This window comes from Vanacampus margaritifer, chromosome 9 (genome assembly GCF_051991255.1).
Source record: "Vanacampus margaritifer isolate UIUO_Vmar chromosome 9, RoL_Vmar_1.0, whole genome shotgun sequence".
NCBI classification, from domain to species: Eukaryota; Metazoa; Chordata; class Actinopteri; order Syngnathiformes; family Syngnathidae; genus Vanacampus; species Vanacampus margaritifer.
In genome coordinates this window covers 18,130,760-18,151,492 of record NC_135440.1, presented here as the reverse complement: position 1 = coordinate 18,151,492, position 20,733 = coordinate 18,130,760, and the positions used below count along the sequence as shown (strand labels likewise).

General features: G+C 39.5%; 2 protein-coding genes across 6 annotated transcripts in view; one reads left to right on the top strand and one right to left on the bottom strand.

Annotated features, from left to right (window-relative positions):
• Positions 1 to 13: 13 nt before the first annotated feature.
• On the top strand, positions 14 to 3,902 carry gtpbp10 (GTP-binding protein 10 (putative)). 2 transcript variants are annotated; one of them, XM_077575310.1, is made up of 10 exons: positions 14 to 349; positions 783 to 976; positions 1,045 to 1,136; positions 1,237 to 1,381; positions 1,461 to 1,534; positions 2,054 to 2,106; positions 2,180 to 2,287; positions 2,447 to 2,524; positions 2,600 to 2,723; positions 2,801 to 3,902. In XM_077575310.1, exons 1-10 carry the CDS (start codon positions 317 to 319, stop codon positions 3,001 to 3,003), a joined length of 1,104 nt encoding a protein of 367 aa, XP_077431436.1. In that variant the 5' UTR covers positions 14 to 316; the 3' UTR covers positions 3,004 to 3,902. The 2 variants fall into 2 exon arrangements, with proteins under 2 accessions (XP_077431436.1, XP_077431437.1); XM_077575311.1 differs by having other exon boundaries at positions 335 to 481.
• Positions 3,090 to 20,733, bottom strand: part of adam22 (ADAM metallopeptidase domain 22) — a 57,423-nt gene continuing 39,779 nt past the window's right edge. For 3 of the 4 annotated variants that reach the window (XM_077575297.1, XM_077575299.1, XM_077575300.1), the window contains 21 exons: positions 20,184 to 20,350; positions 19,617 to 19,701; positions 19,394 to 19,484; positions 19,160 to 19,211; positions 14,724 to 14,823; positions 14,526 to 14,597; positions 13,151 to 13,243; positions 12,987 to 13,067; positions 12,860 to 12,910; positions 12,729 to 12,792; positions 12,460 to 12,565; positions 12,269 to 12,388; positions 12,027 to 12,195; positions 10,884 to 10,995; positions 10,271 to 10,361; positions 10,042 to 10,095; positions 9,705 to 9,905; positions 9,294 to 9,394; positions 9,157 to 9,223; positions 6,621 to 6,744; positions 3,090 to 5,776 (listed from right to left, as the gene is read on the bottom strand). In XM_077575297.1, the coding sequence (XP_077431423.1) occupies positions 5,756 to 5,776; positions 6,621 to 6,744; positions 9,157 to 9,223; positions 9,294 to 9,394; positions 9,705 to 9,905; positions 10,042 to 10,095; positions 10,271 to 10,361; positions 10,884 to 10,995; positions 12,027 to 12,195; positions 12,269 to 12,388; positions 12,460 to 12,565; positions 12,729 to 12,792; positions 12,860 to 12,910; positions 12,987 to 13,067; positions 13,151 to 13,243; positions 14,526 to 14,597; positions 14,724 to 14,823; positions 19,160 to 19,211; positions 19,394 to 19,484; positions 19,617 to 19,701; positions 20,184 to 20,350 (2,022 nt within the window). In that variant the 3' untranslated portion in view covers positions 3,090 to 5,755. The remainder of the gene's footprint in view (positions 5,777 to 6,620; positions 6,745 to 9,156; positions 9,224 to 9,293; positions 9,395 to 9,704; positions 9,906 to 10,041; positions 10,096 to 10,270; positions 10,362 to 10,883; positions 10,996 to 12,026; positions 12,196 to 12,268; positions 12,389 to 12,459; positions 12,566 to 12,728; positions 12,793 to 12,859; positions 12,911 to 12,986; positions 13,068 to 13,150; positions 13,244 to 14,525; positions 14,598 to 14,723; positions 14,824 to 19,159; positions 19,212 to 19,393; positions 19,485 to 19,616; positions 19,702 to 20,183; positions 20,351 to 20,733) is intronic. The other variant, XM_077575298.1, reaches the window with a different exon arrangement.

Below are 20,733 nucleotides of genomic sequence, written 5' to 3'. Positions count from 1 at the left end.
ACGTGTTCAGGAAAGTGGCTACGTTTAACATGTAACCATAAAGCAAATTTACTTTAAAGGTTTTTGGGCATTGAGTGTACGTTTTAAATGAGTGTGCTTATACATTTGAACCCTTTCAGACTCGCCTATTAATTGAATGGTTTTGCATTAAATGCATTCGCGCGGCATCGCTTGCTAGCAGGCTAATAAAGTCACGTGATCACATCTCGTCGTATGTCCGTGGAGGAGCGTCCCCGCCCCTTCCAAGTCATTCGCTGTCCTAGCGCACGAGTAGCTGCTAGCATGTTTGTAGCAGGCGGCTAACCACCTCATAAAGATGGTGCACCTGTGTAGAATTTGCTTCCGTAAAGTAAGTATTACTGAGCAATAAAATGTATGCACGCTGATTCGCAAATAATTGTAAGCGTTTGTTAGCAAGTGGCTAACTAGTGGGCTAAACTGTCAGCCCTGAGTTGTCAGACGATGACACAATGCTAACTGGGTAAGCGGTGTATTTACTGTATTTATTTATTTATTTTTATGAAAACTATACTGTGTACGCATTTGACCGTTGAAGGAGACTTATCGTCACATTTTTAAAATAATAGTTTTGTCGCATTTTGACCAAAAAAAAAGCATCTTATGATGCTGGCCACCTCCGTTGCATTCGGCTACAACCGTAGTTAACCTGAACAGATCATTTAATTATTTATGTTTCTAAAATGTCAAGTTTTATTAAATAACGTGGATCATACTGATGATAAAAATGTAGTTTTGTATTCCATGATGTGTCTCATTTCCAGTATGGAAACTTTGTGGACAACCTGCGACTGTACGTCCGCGGCGGCGCGGGCGGCATGGGCTTACCCCGCCTTGGGGGCCACGGAGGAGACGGTGGAGACGTTTGGGCTGTCGCCACAAAGAGCATGACCTTAAAAAAGGTCAAGGACAAGTACCCTCAAAAACGCTTTGCAGCCGACATAGGATCCAACAGCAGGTGGGAGGTTTTAATAAGGATGCTAAAGTGTGCTTATTTGGCTAATATGAGCTTTGTTTTCTCAATAGTGTGCGTTCCTTGAAAGGACAGAGAGGGAAGGACGCCGAGATTTTGGTTCCTGTGGGTGTCACAGTTACCACCGATAATGGCAGGATACTTGGTAGGTGAAAAGCTGCCTCTTTTCATATTAACATTCTTATTTTGTCTTACCACAAATATTCGATGGCCTCACTGTGTGATTGCGTCGCTGCTCCCATAAGGAGAACTGAATGCTGAGGGTGATCGTGTGCTGGTGGCCAAAGGCGGGCACGGAGGCACGTTCGCCTCCGTCTTCCTGCCCAGTAAAGGCAAGTCGAGGCAGATCCAACTGGACCTGAAACTCATCGCTGACATGGGCCTGGTGGGGTGAGTGCACAGCATCGGAGGCTGTTTAACATTTTCATCATCTCACAAAGTGGCTTTTAAGAACTATCTTCTCCATCAGGTTCCCAAATGCGGGGAAGTCGTCTCTGCTGACGGTTTTGTCTAACGCAACCCCTCAGATAGCCAGCTACCCTTGTGAGTGCATATGTGGTAACTGTGAATATATGCCAGTAATCAACTTGCCTATATTAACTCATTCACTGCCATTGACGGCTATAGACGTCAACAGTTCTTTTGAACTATTTCTATTAGTTTAACATTTATTTTCCCACTTTTGTTAACAAGAGTATGAAAACCTAGAATTTTTTTTATTGTACATTTAGAACAGATATAAAATTTGTGATTAATTGTGCGTTAACTAGTGAAGTCATGCAATTAATTACAATTTCAAAAATGTAATCACCTGACACGATTAAAAAAAGAAAAGATTATTAAAATTTAGGGGACGATTAATCACAAATTTTATATCTGTTCTAAATGTACAATTAAAAAAATCTAGGTTTTCATACTCTTGTTAACAAAAGTAAAAAAATTAATAAAAAAAACGTTTAACTAATAGAAATAGTTCAAATGAATTTTTGACGTCTATAGCCGTCAATGGCACTGAATGAGTGAGTTAAACAAGTGACACTTTTTTTTTCTTTTTTTTTTCAGTCACCACTTTGAAGCCCCAGATTGGAAAATTAATGTACGAGGACCACAAGCAGGTATGAAAACTTCCCAATCATTCATTTATGTTTCAAGTTGCGTTCTGCGCTGATGCGCTTGTGGCTGGTCTAGATTTCTGTCGCGGACCTCCCGGGCTTAATCGAAGGCGCTCACGTGAACAAAGGGATGGGCCACAAGTTCCTCAAGCATGTGGAGAGAACCAAGCAGCTGCTGTTTGTGGTTTGTGAGACATTAATAATTCATCAGAGGTTAATGGAAGAAAAATCTATGTTCTGGTTTATTTACATTTGGAAACAATGGAAAATCCTTACTGGCAATGATAGAAGATATTTTGTGGTCATGTTCTTGTTCTGTCAGTGATGACGGTTTGTTTTTCAGGTGGACGTTTGCGGCTTCCAGCTCGCAAGTCAAACGCCGTTCAGGTCGGCTTTTGAAGCCGTGCAGCTGCTCACCAAGGTCACACTCGCCAGGCGTTTTTCTTGTCTTCTCCGAGCCTTCATCCTGAACCGTTATCGCACATTTGCTTTCCAGGAGCTCGAGTTGTACAAGGAGGAGCTTGTGAGCAAACCAGCTCTACTGGTGGTCAACAAGATGGATCTGCCAGATGCGGGCCACAAACTAGAAGAGCTGACGGAGCAACTTCTCAACCCAGAAAGTAAGCACTTTCGTCTACGATAAATTTGTCAAACAAACGTTTGGAAAGAAGAAAAAAAAACTGTGTCTGTGATGCAGAGTTCTGCCATACGTTACCGGACGACATGACACCGAAGAGTCACATGGCGTTCAGGCACGTCTTTCCCGTCTCCGCCGCCACCGGGTTCGGCGTGGACCGCTTGAAAGGTTTCATCCGGGAGTCGTTGGAGGAAGAAGCCGCTGAGGCAACTGAGGAGCTTCGACAACAAAGACTGCAGCTCCTGAGGCAGCACTCGCAATAGGCAGACGTCACAAACATGGACCAGTTGTGGACGTTACGCAGCGGACTTGAACATGTAACGTGTTTAGTAAAATATCAGTGAACAAATGTGTCGAAGAAAGATTTATTTTATATTAAATATTACAATACACAATAATTAGGAGGGGGAAAAAATAGGGGGATTGATTTTTGCATCAGTCTGTACAGCAAACAGGCAGTAATAATTCACAAACAAAAGACAAGTGTCCTTACAGGAATGACGAGTGGGGCTAATGTCTTCCTTTTAAACAAAAGGACGTGACTGACGTGTTGATGCTTGGAGTCCTCCAGGAATACATTCAATGGACAGACAGTCCTGCGTGTGTCCGTCGGGTGAATTTTCGTACATGACATCAAGACAAAACACATCTCACTGAATGCAACGCATTTTCATCGTCATTATTATTAACATTAAAAGCTTGTGACGTTGAAGATGATGAAAGAGCTGCAGTTGAAGGCAAATCTCATTCATAGTCAACAAGCAGTAAAGGAGGAGGAGGAGCCAGGCCTCTGGACCAATAAACGCAAATGAAAATGTCAAAAGTCATCAACACATAAATACAATAAAGCACTTCATTACTCAGTGAACCACTGCTGCTGTACATAATGCCAAGAATACAAAGGTACTTAATCAAAAATATACTACAGTGGTCGCAATATTAATCCAGTAGGGTGCCCTTCATATTAACGCTAAAGCCTAATGCAGACATGAATTACAAATGTGCTAAACAAAATGACACAATTACTGTACAAACTATAAATTATGTTTTGTTTAATTAAATTCCCCTGTTAAGATAGCAAACCAATCCTTTTTTTTCTCACTTTTTGGATCTCATTATTGACCTTTAAAGACAATAAAATTAGGCAAAAGTGTTTCTTGGACATGCTCGTTTCCAGTTATGGTCCGTGTAGAGGAATACCTCGGTAACTATAAACTGTCATGCTTTTTGTTGGTCCTCGCAAGCTCTGTACAGCACAGTCCAGCGGTGTGGAACCCATGGCCCGTGGGCCAAAGAGCGTTTGACCCGACCGCCATGCAATTGTCACAAATCACCAATCATTTCTAAACATTGTTTGATAGCGTTCTTTCATAAATTTAGTATGGCTCTTGGAGGACTTTAAGAGGAAAGTTTCCCATTCATGTTAAAACTCAACAATGGCTATGAATACATTTCAGTTACATTCTTGTGACGACAACGTGGTACCAAAAAAGGAGAGCGAGAGAGAGACCTGATTATTAGATGTCTTATCTTGTGATGTGGGGGGTGTAGCAATTTATTTTTCCATGATCAGAAAATGACCGAATGTGTTTGTGTGGTCATTGGTCGAGTTGCGCTAGCCACGGGCGAGAATGCTAGCTAGATTAGCTAGCTAACAAACTCTCTCGATTGAGTCGTGAAACGAAAAGATGGCCATATTAAGAAACAATCTGAGTAGTTGTGTTGAGTGTTTATAAATGTGTCTTAAGTCATTCACCGTAACAATAATGACAGCGTTTGTAACCACATTTTGTACAAGGGCTAACAGTTAGCATAGCTGCTCCTATTTCTTCTTCTATGACACCTCTTTCTGCCTGTATTAGCCACCATGCTGCCTCCCACAGGTCAGTCTTGATACTACAACAGACATTGTGGGAGAAGACAATTTTGGTGGATATGTTTGTTTAGCTTGTGTGATCCACTTTTTTTCTTCATCATTTCTTACATTTTCGAAATCAATTAAAATATGTGATATAAATACAACAAAAAACTCATTTGAGGAATTACTGTAACTGTACTCCTGTTACAATCTTAAAGTAACACAAGTTCCACTGCATTTTAACATTGCTGTGATCACACATTGGCATGTATTATTCCTTTATCGCTTCCGTCATTGGCTGGATTTTTACCCACGTGCTAGATGGCAATCATTATTTAAGTCACTCAGTCACAATGTTAAAAAATGGACATACTCACTCCAATGTGCATTAAAAGGGATGAACGTCCGGGCAAAGGGTGGACTTAATAAAGGATGTAACACAACGAGTGAGAGATATATCAAACGGCAAACGCATGACGCAATGGGACAGAAGGCTATTCAAGGGTGTCTCAATCCGTGGTTCGCGGCCCGGATTATGAACAGGTCCTTGGAAAAATGTCTCCCCTGGACCCCAAAATTTGAGAACCGGTCTAAATGTTCCCCTCTAAGTGGACCAAATATATTTGTACATTCTGTTTGAAAATGGAGATTTGGAGAATGACTTAAGTCATCATACAGCAATAAAAAAAAGAAGAAGAAGTGCAGTTTGCTTTACATATGTACACGACATACAGCGAGGAGGACGATGCGTGTTCATCTTCCATTTTTATGAGCGATGATGCAATATTGTTAGTTAGAATGGAAAAAGAGAGATGTTGTGAAACCGTGTGCCCCTCGCATGCGTTGTGTCCAAAAATGTCCTTTGGAGCTGCTTCATGCATTCAATGTTTGTACTCACAAATGCTCCATTTGATCCAGTAGTGCAGATGTGTAGACCACACGGGTAGGGTTCGAAAGGTTGACTCAAGGTTTTTTTTTTGTGGGTGGGGGGGGGGGGGGTAGTAGTTCTGAGCTCCAGTTCTGCGCCGCCCGTGGTTCATCCGGCGTCTTGAATGATGACATGCTTGTCGCTCATCCTGGTTTATGTTCGGAGTCCATTTTGTTTGACGGTTGTGCGCGAGTGTTTTCACCTCATGACAATGTGGTTTCCTCTGCTCTTATATTGATGTCTCCCACAGCTGCACAGAAGATCAAAACAGAGCTATGTATGTCAGTATTTTTTTTTGTATGGAATAAGTCAAGGTTTCAATCATTGCTAATATTGTCCGTCACCGGTAATGAGCTGATGGGACTTCTAAGCAGGGTTTAATATGATTGGCTGCTTGCAGAGTTGAGTAAACAAGCTGCCTTTTGGAAGTAATTGTGGGCCAGTCGTTTTTTTTTTCTTCTTTCTCCTCAGCGAGCAAAGAGGGACATGGAGGAGGAGGAGGGAAGTGAGCAATACAAAGCATTGCCATTAGAAAAATATATTTGTACCAGCGGGTACTGGTTAGCCCCAAGTACAACATGAGTTCCACACACGTCTGTTCTAAAAATACCTCACCAGTGATGGGACACTGTTACATACTAAAACAGAATAAGCATGTTAACATTTATTTAGTTTTTTAAACTTACAAGTGCATACATGTTTCGTAATTTAACCTTCTTTCTTTCTTTCCTTCTCTCTTTCCTTCCTTCTTTCTTTCCTTCTTTCCTACTCTCTTTCCTTCTTTCTTTCTTTCATTCTTTACTTCTTTCTTTATTTTTTTCCTTCTTTCACTCTCTTTCTTTTGTTTCTCTCTTTCCTTCTTTCTTTCCTTCTCTCTTTTCTTCTTTCTTTCTTTCCATCTTTCTTTCCTTCTTAATTTCTTTCCTTCTTCCTTTCTTTCCTTCCTTCCTTCCTTCCTTCCTTCTTTCCTTCTTAATTTCTTTCCTTCTTTCCCTTTTTAACCATTTTCGAGCTGCAATTTTGATACAGTGATATTTTTTGCTCATGGTCAGCCCATGCGTTTGTTTTTCTTTAAGACAGACAGTGCAACTGACCCTGGCGCTCTGCCTGTTTGCTTTCCGCTGGTCGTCGGGCAGAGGGGGCATGGGGTAAGGGTATCTCCTGCTGGATGCAATGGATCCCGTAGAAGAAGTGGGAGACTTGGCGGGAGAAAGGGTCCTGCAGGGATAAGAATAAACGACATCAGTGCCATAATCAAAAACTAAGAGTAGCGGTTCGTATTAAAAAATAAATGAATAAAATAATGTGGAAGGTTGCCCCTAAACGCTGCTAAGGCTCATCAGCAGAAGCGCACACATGGCAAATCATCGTCAGCTTGTATGGGCAACCTTAGTATAGTAGAGAGCAGGCCAGTTCCCAGCAGTGTGGCTGCACTCGTGTTCCCTCACATCATGCTTCACACTTTTTTTTTTTTTTTTTTTGTAGTTCATAGCCTCATCATTCCTCAAGTGTGTGATGCAATGTGAGGAGTGCTGAGTGCGAGGACACCAGAGCAGTGCTGGGAAAAGAGCGAGAGCAGCCTCAAAAGGAAAGACATGACAAGTCAAGGAGCCACAATGAACCTGAGCCATCGGCATAGCGGAGGAGAGAAACGAAGGGGAAGATACTAACTGACTTTTTTCCTATTTCAACATTTGTATTCCAAAAGAGCACAGTTTAACACTTAAAATGTAATGTTAAAGAAATTTGAGACAAATCCCGCTATACTGTTTAATAAATAAGGCAGCGATTCGGAGAACTGATGAATTGAGTTTAAAATTCCACATGATGTTTTTTTTTTTGTAATTAAATTCAAGGGTACTTCTTCGCCAGTTAAGAACGCAAAAGTGAATGGGAATCACTCATCCGTACTTCAACATCTCTCCGCTGTTGTTATGGAAACTACGTGGCAGCGGGCACAGCATTCAGAGTGGCGACCTGCTGTTGGTCAAAGGGGGGCGCACAGTGACACACGGTCACACTGGGCTGACACGCACGCACGCACACACTTGACGCCACAACGATGAACATGCAGCAAAAGGTGAAAATGTAACATTAACACTCATATTACACATAAATGGACATTTTGGATCAACATAAAAAAGCGACAAGAGCCAGACCAAAAAAAAAAAAGGGAAAAAAACGTAATTAATTTTTTATGCTTAGCAGCAACTCCTTACTGGAACAGATTTTTTATTTTTTTTTAATTATTGATTTCAATTAGCTTGGCCAAGCCACAGATGAAAGCAAAGAAAGTGACGGGAAAGAAGAGGAGGACGAGGGGTTCTAGACAAGCAGGACACAATCTGACATAATACCTAAGGAACCGTCCTTGCGTGTTTTTATTCACATCTTCTACCCATCTAGTTACATCATAATAGTCTGTATTGTCGTGAGGGGTTAAATACCTGTGGGAGGGGTCAGGGGAGGGGGGTGATAGACACGAACAAGGAGAGAATGAAAGGATAGAAAAGGAAGGAACGAGTGATGGGAGGGGGAGAGGAAGAGGAGACATTTTAAAAGAGCAGAGCAGAGACATCCTGAACAGACAGCACGATGCAATTGGACAGTGGATGAACTCCATGGAAGAAAAAAAAAATCACACACACACGCACACACGGCACCCTGCATTGTGCATTCCAAGGCTGGGCTATGTCATGACATCATTCCATTGTCGCTAACATGCTTGCAATGCAAAGAGACGCACGCGCCCTGTGACGCCAAACAGCCCGTGCACACGGCCGTCATCACGGTGCATTCGCAGGCATACGGTAAATAACAACACCTGAGACCAAATATGCTCACAAGGCATTTTATTCGATGCACCTATAGTGGACATGAAAAGTCTACACACCCCTGCCACATAAAATGAGACCAAGATGCATCATTCTAAAACTTTTTTAGACCAAACCTATACTACTCAAGTGAGTGAATTCAATAAAAATATAAAAAATGAAACTGAAATGAGGTAGTTGCACAAGTGTGCACACCCTCTTAAAACTGGGTTGAGGCTGTGTTGAGAATTAGCCAATCAGATTAAAATCTATGCTAAATGGAAGTTAGCACACACCTTCCACCTCCGATTAACTACAAATAAATTTAGGATTTCCCTGTCAATTAATTATAAAAATAAAATAAAAAAATATTATAATAGTAAGAAATTAAAGTAACCATTTAAACCAGCAGTGGGAAAACAACGATAGGTGACAGATTACAGACAAAAATCTGTGTAACATACTTATATTAATAATAAAATAATCATTTTTAATTTTAAAAATTGTACTCTCATTAATCTCACAATTATTTAATAAAATACATAAAATTTAAGATGTAAAATTGTTTAATTAATTTAATTAATCAATATTCAGTACTGAACTAATTCAATATTGAATTAATTAAAAAAATAAACACATTTTAGGGAAAAAAGAATGAATGCAAATAAAAATTATGGGATTTTGTAATAATAATAAATATAATTAATAATAAATGCTTGGTGGGCCATTGTTTGCCCATCCCTGATTTACCCTGTAGCCCAAAGAGTATTATTTTTTATTTTTAGGTCCTCCCTTCCCACATCAATGGGCAACTTACTCTGTGGAGTTCGAGCGAGCGCGGAACTTCTTTCCTTTCAGTTTCTTGCGATGGCCGCTCATGTTTCCTGGTGATGGAAAAAGCCATCAAGCGTTTTAGAGAGAGACGACCTTCTGCAGCATTTTTTGAGTTATTACCTTGCCATGAGTTGCTTCTTGGTCGCCCGTTTTCACAAATGTCTGAGATGTGTTTGGCGTCTGGGATTCTCTCACTCCATGAGTGGGACAGGCCGTTAGATCTACGCAGAATAATAAAAAAAAATTTTTTACAACTCGATGATAGAAGCTACAATGAACCTGTGTATCCACCTGTTGCCATTCATACAATAGAATAGTGGCATAAACATACAGGTAAGTCATAAATCAGATGACAACAATATTACAAAGGTTTAAGTTCACTGCACTTAAAGAAAAGACTGACATCTATAAAGCGTGATGATACAAAGATGCGACTGACCTGCCGGCCAACGAAGGCGCCGATGGTACTGTTTACACACATTGACACACATAATCGCGAGTGAATGAATGAAAGATGGCGAGATGGCACACCTGAAGCCAAACAGTGAGATGTTCTGTGTAATGGATGGGATGGAAGGAGTGAAGGACAGGGCGCATATCTGAAGGTGCGACAGACACGCTGACCTCTTCTTGGAGCTGCAGCCCGAGTTTGTGCTCACGCCGGGCGGCATGTCGCTGTAGAAAGAATCGGCGTCGCTCGGCTTTGTCACGTATTCGCCTGGCGGCATTTGTCTGCGCACACAACAGACAATGTCATGTACTATGCATACATTGAATATTTGTTTTGTTTATTTGCCCTGACCTGCCAAAAGGATTTTTTTTTTTTTAACACAAATCACAAATGTAAAATATTGTCGAGTGTGCAAACCGGCAGAATCTTCGGCGAACCTCCGACTCCACGTAGCATCTCTGCTTGTAGCTCCTGTGAAGAGGCGGACCGTTACTCAGCGCTGGAGCACGACCGTTTGCCAAATTTGTTGCATCATGCCCATGTTTATTATTATCACAGCTCAAAAGCCTACGTGATGTGCTTGTGTACCTAATAAAGTGGCTGTTGTTAAAAAAGATAAGTAGCTATGTGTCGCATAGTCACTCACTTGTAGCACCAGGCCGTCACAGCCAGTATGAGGACGAGGAAGAGGATGGAGCCGACGATGGCGCTGATGATGATGTTGGTACTGGTGATGCCTGACGCACAAGGACGAGGGGTGGGGGGCGGGGGGGAGACAATTGAGCTATTGTCTTTGCAGTTTCAAGCAATTAGACGACAAATAAAACCACACATGACACACACTTGGCAAGGAGAGTGTCAGCGGAGCAAAAGAGGGCACTACAATCTTAGTTCGTTCTATTGTAGGGTTCCCATTCAGGGTTGACATTGAAAACTTCACATGTTCATTCAGTAAATTCGAATTTGGGATGGTAGGATGAGGAAGAATCAGGAAATTACAAGCAAAAAAAAAAAAAAACTCAAAATAAATCTAACCTCAAGTCACTCCATCAGACATCAGCCTGTTGACAAAGAACGTGTGTGAAAAAAAAAACACATAAAGAATGAATGGTGATGAACAATGAACAAAAGCATGAAATAATCAAACAGAGCAACATATTAGAAATGAGGTGTTGTGTTTGAGGGGGACTAAATCAAAGTCAAACGTGGATGAGAGGAAGAGAGAAGCAAATGCATGGGCAAAAAAGGGGGAGTGCTACCTAAAACAGGGGCTGTGGGTCCCACCACGAGATAGCTGAGAGGCGACGTGGAGTTGCAGTCGTCTCCGGCCCAGCCCAGGTAACACACGCACTTCAACTCATTGCTGCACACCTGCACGCAAATGAAATCACGGCTCATAACATCATCTCAACTATTGCTGATCATTCCATGGATTTGGAGAGACATGATTATGGTGCAGTTATTAGTATAATATAATATCATATAATATCATATAATATCATATAATGTAGTATCCCAATTTGTACTTCTTTCTGTTTTTTTAGAGTGGAATAAAATAAAAAAATAAAAATACAGTAGTATAATAATATAATATAATATAATATAATATAATATAATATAATATAATATAATATTGGGCAGGTATCATATTTTTTATTTATTTCTGTCCCCACCCAAAAATTTTTTTTACAGTGAAATAAAAAATAAATATATAATATAATATAATATAATATAATATAATATAATATCCCAATTTGTACTTCTTTCTGTTTTTTTAGAGTGGAATAAAATAAAAAAATAAAAATACAGTAGGATAATAATATAATATCATATCATATCATATCATATCATATACTGTAGTATCCCAATTTGTACTTCTTTCTGTTTTTTTTAGAGTGGAATAAAATAAAAAAAAATACAGTAGTATAATAATATAATATGATATAATATAATATATAATATAATATAATATAATATAATATAATATAATATAATATAATATAATATAATATAATATAATATAATATAATATAATATAATATAATATAATAAAGCGGGCAGGCATCACAAGTTTTACTTCTTTCTGTCCCCCTATCAGTTTTTTTTTAGAGTGAAATAAAATTTACAAAAATTTAAATACAGTAGTATAATAATATAATATAATATAATATAATATAATATAATATAATATAATATAATATAATATAATATAATATAATATAATATAATATTGGGCAGGTATCATATTTTTTATTTATTTCTGTCCCCCAATAAAAAATTTTTTACAGTGAAATAAAAAATAAATATATAATATAATATAATATAATATAATATAATATAATATAATATAGCAAACTCAGACTCCGCCATTGTAGCTAGTTGATGATGATAATGTTCATTACCCCGTGTCCCGAGCAGATGCTTTTGTCGGTGGTCCCGGGGCAGGTGCTGAAGTTGAACTGCTGGATGGGGAGACACTTGTGGTTGAAACAGATGCGTTCCGTCCCGCACGCCGTGCCGTCCTCCACGTAGCCCAGGTCGGTGTCTCCATCGATCAGCACGTGAGCACCGCTGACATGCGCACACACAGTCAATTTGACCTGGTTTTGTGTTCTAACGACATGGTTAGCAACCGGCTGCATACCTGCAATCCAGAGAGGCACTATGTCTTGCCACTGAGAAGGAGGTCAAACCTCCCTGCAGTTCTCCCAGTCGAGGGGCAGGCGAGATGTTGGAGCACAGCAGGTAACCGCAGTGAACATCCCTGAATCGCAAAGGTGCAAATAAGAGTGGAATGGAGCGCCAGTAAGAGTCACACGCTCAGAAAAAACTTACTGCTTGTTACACTGGATCCACATGTCTTTGTCCCGCCCACAGTTGCCCTTTTCGGTGCCCTCAATGTTCAGCTTCTCGTAACAGAACTTATCAGCCGCCGTGGCCTCTGGACGATAAACATAAAGTCAGATTGAGAGTACACTTCATGAACCCAGCATGCGGGAGATTTGGCTTGAGTGCTGAAAGGTTGCAGGTTCGTGTGTGCATGAGAACGGACACTTACATAAACTACAACACAGAAATATTTACTATTAACATATTAGACTTACTCTCTCCCCAAATGTACTTGCACTGCTTGTCTTTCGTTTTGCATCTCCCGTTAAAGCAGCGGCCCTAAAGAGGAAAAAAAAAAGTTTACATAAATCTTCAAAACAGTTCAGATGTGCTAGGACAGTCTCACCTGGTCTTTTTCACACGTGTAACCGTCCATCTTATGCACATTTGGTGGACACTGTAAAAACAAGACACACCTCATAAACATCTCTTTACTTGAGAATTTGGCTTTGAGGCTGCTTGTTTGTGCTCACCTGGCTGGAGTTTCCGGTGCAGTTTTCAGGAATGTCGCAGTCATTCACCGCATCTCGGCACACGACCCCCATGAATTCCATCTGCGGGGAGCGTAAGAATGACATCACGGTGTGCGGTGGGAAACTTCGCAAAGTATGAGGTTGGGAGCGACTTGTTTCCAAACCTGGCAGTTGTTGCAGCAGAGTCCGTTGCTACATTTAGAGCCTTGAGTTAGGGTGCACTTTTTACAGCAGTTCTCGCCCTCTTTTGCACACTCCTGGTAAAAGAGAGCAGCTTTTTGATAACTGATTCATTGAAATGGTTATTTTACCTAACATTTGATTTTTTATAGTATTTCATCAGACAACATTGTGGGCAAACTTTAATCATGTATCATGCCTCGTTAATAAGTCTGACACTGTATTATGTTGTTGCTGGGTAATTAGGCCATCACAAAACCACTCATTATTACAAAGTTAATATTTTTTAGTGATTATTGTCGGGAAAAAATGCACAAAATGATTTCTTGCACTCGATGTTGGTTTGCTGTTTAGCAGTTTTGTGACATGCTTGAATGGTTATTTTATTCATGAGTCTGTTCTTTTAAATCTTTTATACATACACAGAGAAATGAATTAAGAAAAATTAAGTCTTAGAATACTATGATGTACTTAAGTGTTTTTTTTTTTTAAAAAAAAGCAGACATAATCACATATTTTGTCTATATTTACATAATATATTACGGAAGTGTATTGCATTCACTTGAAAAACAAAAAGTCCTGTTTTCTTGACTAATTTTTTCGGGGAGCTTTGGGGTTTTTTGAGTATTTTTTTTTTTTTTTCAGTTTTAAAAATATATATATATATATATATACATAAATATATATATATATATATATATATATATATATTTTAAATGAAATAAAAATATTTTCCTCTGTTTTTCAGAATATTTTTTTCAGTTTTTCAGATTTTTTTTTTATTAAAGGGTATTCCCACAATACAGTATACACATTAATTCCTTTATTGAGAGCCAGTAAGTAAACATGACCATCTTATTGCATACGTATGTGGGAAAGTGTCAGCTTCCGCTATTAGCGAGTCTACAACAAGTCGCTTGAAGTTCAGAGGTAAAAAAAAAAAAATGACTCCAAAAAACAGAACACCAACTCTGTTTTTCGGAATAATTTTTTCCTGTTTTTTAAATATTTTTTTCCCCTGTTTTTTTTTTAAATATTTTTTTCCCCTTTTTTTCTGAGTAATTTTTTTCAGCCTGTTTTTCGGAATAATTTTTTTCCTGTTTTTTGAATATTTTTTCCCCCTGTTTTTTAAAATATTTTTTCCCCCTGTTTTTCTGAATAATTTTTCCTCCTGTTTTTCTGAATATTTTTTTGACAGAAAAAAATTCTGTAAAACAGATAAAAAATATTCAAAAAAACAAAACTCCCCCAAAAAATTTGTTAGAAAAACAGGAGTTGTTTTTTTTTTCAAGTGAATCCAATACACTTCCGTGATATTAAATATATTTCCAATATATTTATTTATTGCCAGCAACTCACCACTGGACTGCCACAGTCACACTCCTCCCCTGGCTCCACAAAGCCATTACCGCATTCGGGAGGGTCCAGCAGCTGAAGAACAAACGGAAGAAAAATATTAATAATAAAAGAAGATCTCCAAGGTTGAAACATTTTCTATCTAGGATTGGAATATAGATGTAGCATATCTTGTTTTGTGATATTGTATAGAAGACATACTTTGAAGGGCTTGTTGAACAAACAGGTTCCTCCACCACTGTTTAAGAAGTTGTAGTATTCCTCCACGTTGCAGTCGGAGAACTTCTTGGGCAGGTAGAAGCTGTTCAGCACAACAACAGCATGTTCGGGCCCGTACCATAAATGTTATTATTTATCACAACTGAGAGGAGATTCCTTTCTATGACCGCATATGTAGAGATAATTACAGAACTGGGACCAGAATTAGTGATATTCAATTGATTCTCATAGTCATAGTAACAAACTTGTCATTTGAACAGTTATTGAAAATATCCCTTCCATAAGTTATGTGGTTTTCATCAATACTCGGAAAAACGGCAATCAACAGAATTCTGCACCACAGGGACATCTCAACCACTATATCACATTTGCTTTTATCTAATGGCCGCTATACAAGAACTCGCTAATATCTAATATGTTTGCGTTGTTGGCCTAAGCACACTATATTATGCATTGCCTCCTTTAGTTACAACACAGGCGATATCAAATTGAAAATGTCGCATAATTTGACACAAAAATAGGGAAAACAAAAACAAAAATCCATGAAACTTGTCACTAACTCTCACTCTCTCACACACAGACACATACACACGCACACACAGTAGCTAAACCTGTGAAAACAGAACACTGAGAGGAGTTAGGCTATTCAGACATGCAGGCGCTGCGGAGTAAAAAAGGAAGCCGGCGTCAATGGACATGGCTGAGCTCGCTCGTTGAATACATTGAAGTGTCTGAAATACCACTGAGTCGATTTGAGAGGGCGCAGAGGGCAGATGACAGAGTTCTCGCTCTGTCACATGACCTCTTCACGTCATGTCATAGCTAGCAGGTGTACTGAACTGGATGGGAACCCAATCGAGGGGGGAGGGGGTGGGGGGGCAGAGAGTGTCAGAGTTACCAGTTGAGTCATATTTATGATGAGACTGACATTGCAGACAGTATCAATCGACTGCACATGGACGAGACAAGAAATGGAAAAAGATGAGAAGACCAATGTCAAGCTACCTTAAGTACAGCATTTTCACAAATAGTGGCTGAGCTGCTGATGGGGAGGAGCAAATTAGAGTGGTGCCTTTCGATGATTTTTTGTTTGTTTTTGCTTTAACTTGCAGGCAAAAATTTTAGCCTACTTTAGCGTATGCTACATTACAAGATTTTCTTTTTCTTTTCCTGTGCGGCGTAAACATACGGTAGCAACACAACTGGACAGACATTACAACAAAACTTCACAGAGCGAAGAACAACAAATAAAACTGCGGCTACTGAGGAGCTGTGACCGCCTCCATAAATATCTGTAGGTCTGTATTACACTGCCCCCAAGTGGCCAAGATGCGCACACCAGAATCTCCATTGAATTAAAGCAAAAAATGTGGCACAAATCAGTTTACAGTAATTCTTTAACCTTCGTCTTGTGTTAACTTTCTGTTACCATCCCTTATGTTAACGGGTCGGTTTCGACCCGTGTCTTAAATCAGCTGTAAAATACACTAAAAACAAGTAGATATCATCCAATTTATTTCTCATCTCTTGGTTGGCTTGTTAGGCTTCCTTATCCATGAAAATATTAGTTTTAATGTTGTTGGTGTGGGCTTCTGGACCTTTTTTGTCAGTATACCCCTCGATTTCAATTAAAAAAAATTGATAAAATAAACACCAAGAGAATCATATAAATAAATACAAGGTTGTTGTGTTACCTGACTATTACTGGGGGCTATTAGAACGCATCTCTTAAATTAATTTGCTTTATTTATTTATTAATTTAAATATTATTGACTATAGTAACATCTATGGTGTTACGGGTCGATTTCGACCCATGTATATTTACTTCAAAAAAAAATGCAAAAAAGTATTTTTTCAGCAGTAGAACTTTAATATAAACACAAAATGAAAAGCAAGTGATATTGTGACCCTGCAGTCCAGTAGTCATATCAAGGACCACACGTTTTCCTTGTTTTTTCTCAGGAATGCCACTCGCCGCTTTGCCTGTGTAAATCTGTAGCTTCCATGCATAGCTGGTTTTTGCATCGCAGGCTGCCCAGATTTTTATGCCGTACTTCCCTGGCTTACTGGGTATGTATTGCCGGAAGGGGCGTTTTCCTCGGTAAGGGACAAGACGTTCATCGACTGTCACCTCTGGCCCTGGGTTGAACATCAGTGGAAGGAGTTGCGTCCATCTCTCCCAGACATCCCTGATGGGGGCAAGCTTGTCAGAAATTGCTCTGCTATTTCGGTTGTCAAATCTGAGGACTCTTGATATCATTCGAAAGGTCTGAAGTGACATTGTTGCCCGGAAAATATTTCTGCCTGTCGATGCGTCCCAGAGACTCAGTGGCCTCATTGCAGGATCTGTACACTCCAGCAAGAAGAAGAACACCAATGTAAGCATCCAGATATTCCTCATCAATGTCTTTCCACATGTCGTCATGGACTTTTTTTCCTTCAACGTTTGTCATAGCCATGATGACTCTTTTTAGTGACAATAGCATGAGTAGCTCGAAACATGTCTTGATGTCACTGACTCTTGTCACAGCAAATTGTGATCCCAGGGGTCATTTTTATGACATTTGCAGCAGCTGCCCTGCCATGTAAATCATGAGGTACTGAGCTCCAAAAGATCTTATCATTTTTGGATTTGAATCTTTCAGTGGGAGGAGCTTCACCACCAGTGACCTCCTCATCAGACTCATCAGATATGTCTGTGTCTTCTGGTTGATACTCCACATTGTCTTCCTCCTCAGAAACTGTGTCCTCTTCCTCATTTTCATCAAAAAGATTATCCAGAACTTGGGTCGCTGAAAATCTTCTTCTCATGTTTGTATGCTGCAAATTGGAGATGTGCACTCTGCAAGTCAAATCCATCCTTCCATCCATCCATCCATTTTCTTTACCGCTTGTCCTCACAAGGGTCGCGGGGTTGCTGGAGCCTATCCCAGCTGGCTTCGGGCAGTAGGCAGGGTACACCCTGAACTGGTTGCCAGTCAATTGCAAGGCTCTGCAAGTCAAATGACCTTTCAAATGAATGAATTGACCTTACATGTCAGGACATGCCCATCTCTGTTAGTTTTGTTTTTGTGCAGGTGTACTGGAAAACACGGCAAAATGAGAATCCCCTACAGCTCACAGGATTGGGAGAGGAGCTGGCTGTCAGTGTGTTGGCTGGCAGTGCAATTATGAATCCAGTTTTGGCTCTAATTATTGCTTTATAATCTTATTTTTATAACTGGGTCGAAACCGACCCTAACAACACAAATGTAACAATTTCAACCAGAGCATTTTAGAATATAGTAAAAAACTTTTTTTTGTTTTTATTTTGTTGAAATAGGGGTTCCTGACAAAGTCAAAAAGCCTTGATGAAATAAACTAATTTGTATGGTTCTTTTATGCATGTTAAACCTAAAAACGGGTCGCTGCCGACCCTAACACAAGACGAAGGTTAAATAATACTCAATTATATCATTACTTTATGTACACAATGTACACTATTATTAAGTGTTCAGTGACTAATTGGGTCAAGGCGTCGAGAGGAACAGCCACTATTTGAGGAAACACGGAAAACAAATTAATGCTAAGCTAACTGGCTACCGACATTAGCTAAAAGAGAAAACATATGGAGTCAGGCCACATCATTAGGTACACCTGTACCAACTACTGAGATCCACTACAAAAAAAAAAAAATCCCGCTCTTACAAAGATAAAAATGATCAGTTTTGATTGACACTGCTCGAGAGGTTTTTGTTTAACAATATTAGAAAGGTGTTTTGCATTATAATGTGGCTTTACACCACACAGTAATAAGCATAGTGTTGAATAAATACCTTTGCGAAATTGTGACAGCATCATTCAAACTCAGTTGTCACGTTTAGTAGGCGGGATATTTATATTGCATCTCATATAAGATTAGGCATCCCTAATGAAGTGTCCACTCGATGTAGAATACTATACAATAACATAAATGACAGTTATTGTTCAACGAGATGATGCCAAAATACAGTCAGTATAGACTCAAAGGCGCATCAAGACTGTATTTGTTCACATCATTTGAACAAACAGAGACGTTTGGTTGTGATGGCTGACAACCATTGTGCCAACGGCCGTGGGTCAGAAGAGCACAAGCAATGTTCTTAGCCAGGCTTCTGCTCACCTGCTGTCCCATTTGGGATAGAGGGGAAGCGCGAGAAGTATTTAAGAGCGGGTAGTGACAGCAACGCACAACACAGAATCACAATGACACACAAAATTACATGTTTTGTTTGACATAGCATTATGAAAGAACACTAAACACTGTGTCGTTAAGTACTGTAGAAACATGATGAGAGACTAGAGAGAATAGTTGGGCTGACACCTACTGGTGAGTTCTCTAATTGCAGCACTATATATTTTTTTTACTTTTGATTTGTGTCTTCATTATTTTTTCTTACCCAACATCATCCATGATGCAGCCTGTCCAACGGTCGTCACACTTGCACTCTCCTGTAGAAAAAAAAAACCACATATAATGAGAAGTAGTAGTAGTAGTCTGAAATGCAACATATCTTAAATAAGAAAAAAAAAGGGTTCAATCGTTGAAGAAATTGTGGTTGCATATACACTATGTGATATATATCACAACTTCAGAAGGGTTATAAATGATGGATTGAAGTGGGGCAATGCACCATTAAGGATCCTCTTCTTATCAGAGAAGATGCCAATGTTCTGCCCCAGGGACTGAGCCAGCGTTATAGACATCTCATCCGTTTTTCCATACTGATAAAGGGAGACAAATGGACAACAAAGATTGGATTAGTCTGACCAGAGAAGATCAGCAGAAGTCCAGCGCTTACTCCGAAGTTCAGAGAAATGAACATTGCAATCAAACGCACTAAGTTCCGCGGTTACCTCATTGACACCGCCCCCTTTGGTTAGGGAGCAAACTCCTCCCATGTAGGAAGCCCCGCCCCAGCTGCTGTGAAAACGGTTCCCTCTGATAAGAGAAACGTTGAAACGAAAATCAGTCAACAATAAGCACCAATCACAGCTTGAATTTATTTGTATTTGAAAGCTATTGAGGTGGTGTCAAAATCATTCAAACTGGACCAAATGCAAAATTTGCACACATCACCTGAAAAATGACTGAATGTAGAGATGACAAATTAAATACTTTTTTTATTTTATTAGTGTTTGTGACTAAAACATTTTCTTAATCACAATTATGGCAAAATATGATCTTTTCTGTCATACTAATTACTACTGCAAGTACTACTAATACTAAAGTCAATAAACGCATTTTCAGAATTTAGCAGAATTTTGTACAAAGAGTACTCATCTGAAGTAATCTCCATAATTCAGGGCTACATTTAAAAAAAAAAACATCTTTGTATAACAGTGCACATTAAAAAAAAATCTTTTTTACATTGTGGATGTGTAAGAAAGGTCACTGTCCCAATGAATAACGGGCGCACTCACGAGAAGAGGTGTACAGAGTCACATCGCTCCTTGATGAAATCCTTGCGGTACTTCATGAACTCCCTCAGGGTCACCATGGGGTCGTCGTCGATATTGAATTTGTTATCGGCGGACCACGTTTCCATGGCGACCAGCACGATGCGGGTATTGAGCTGTTCCTTGAAAATCTGGGGAAATCAAAGGGGACGTTTTAAAGATTTCAATGAGGTTTGCTCTTCAATTGTTGTCCCTGAAGAGCCTACACAAAACCAGGATATTGAAGAATGATTTTTTTAATTTATTTTTTGGGTTCTCGGAGGGACAAAATATGATGATGCGTGATGATGTATTTTTCTAACAGTTCAGCTGAGGTTTCCTTTGTTTTTAACAACTGCATTGCAGGCCAGATCAAATGCTTGCGTGGGCTTTACATGGCCCACCGTCTCGAAGTTCGCTGCTGCAGTTTTATGAGTTGTCACTTAAAGGAAAAAGCTGCGATTGTAGCTATGGAAAGAAATTCTACTCTCACATGGAAATCGATGTGAACTTTCCAAAGGCGATCCGCTTCATA

Bases quoted from the DNA above. Each gene is read 5' to 3' on its own strand.
- gtpbp10 (XM_077575310.1), top strand. From the start codon at position 317: ATGGTGCACCTGTGTAGAATTTGCTTCCGTAAA. The intron at 2,288-2,446 runs GTTTGTGAGACA...TTTGTTTTTCAG, and splicing joins CCAAGCAGCTGCTGTTTGTG to GTGGACGTTTGCGGCTTCCA. The intron at 2,724-2,800 runs GTAAGCACTTTC...TCTGTGATGCAG, and splicing joins GCAACTTCTCAACCCAGAAA to AGTTCTGCCATACGTTACCG.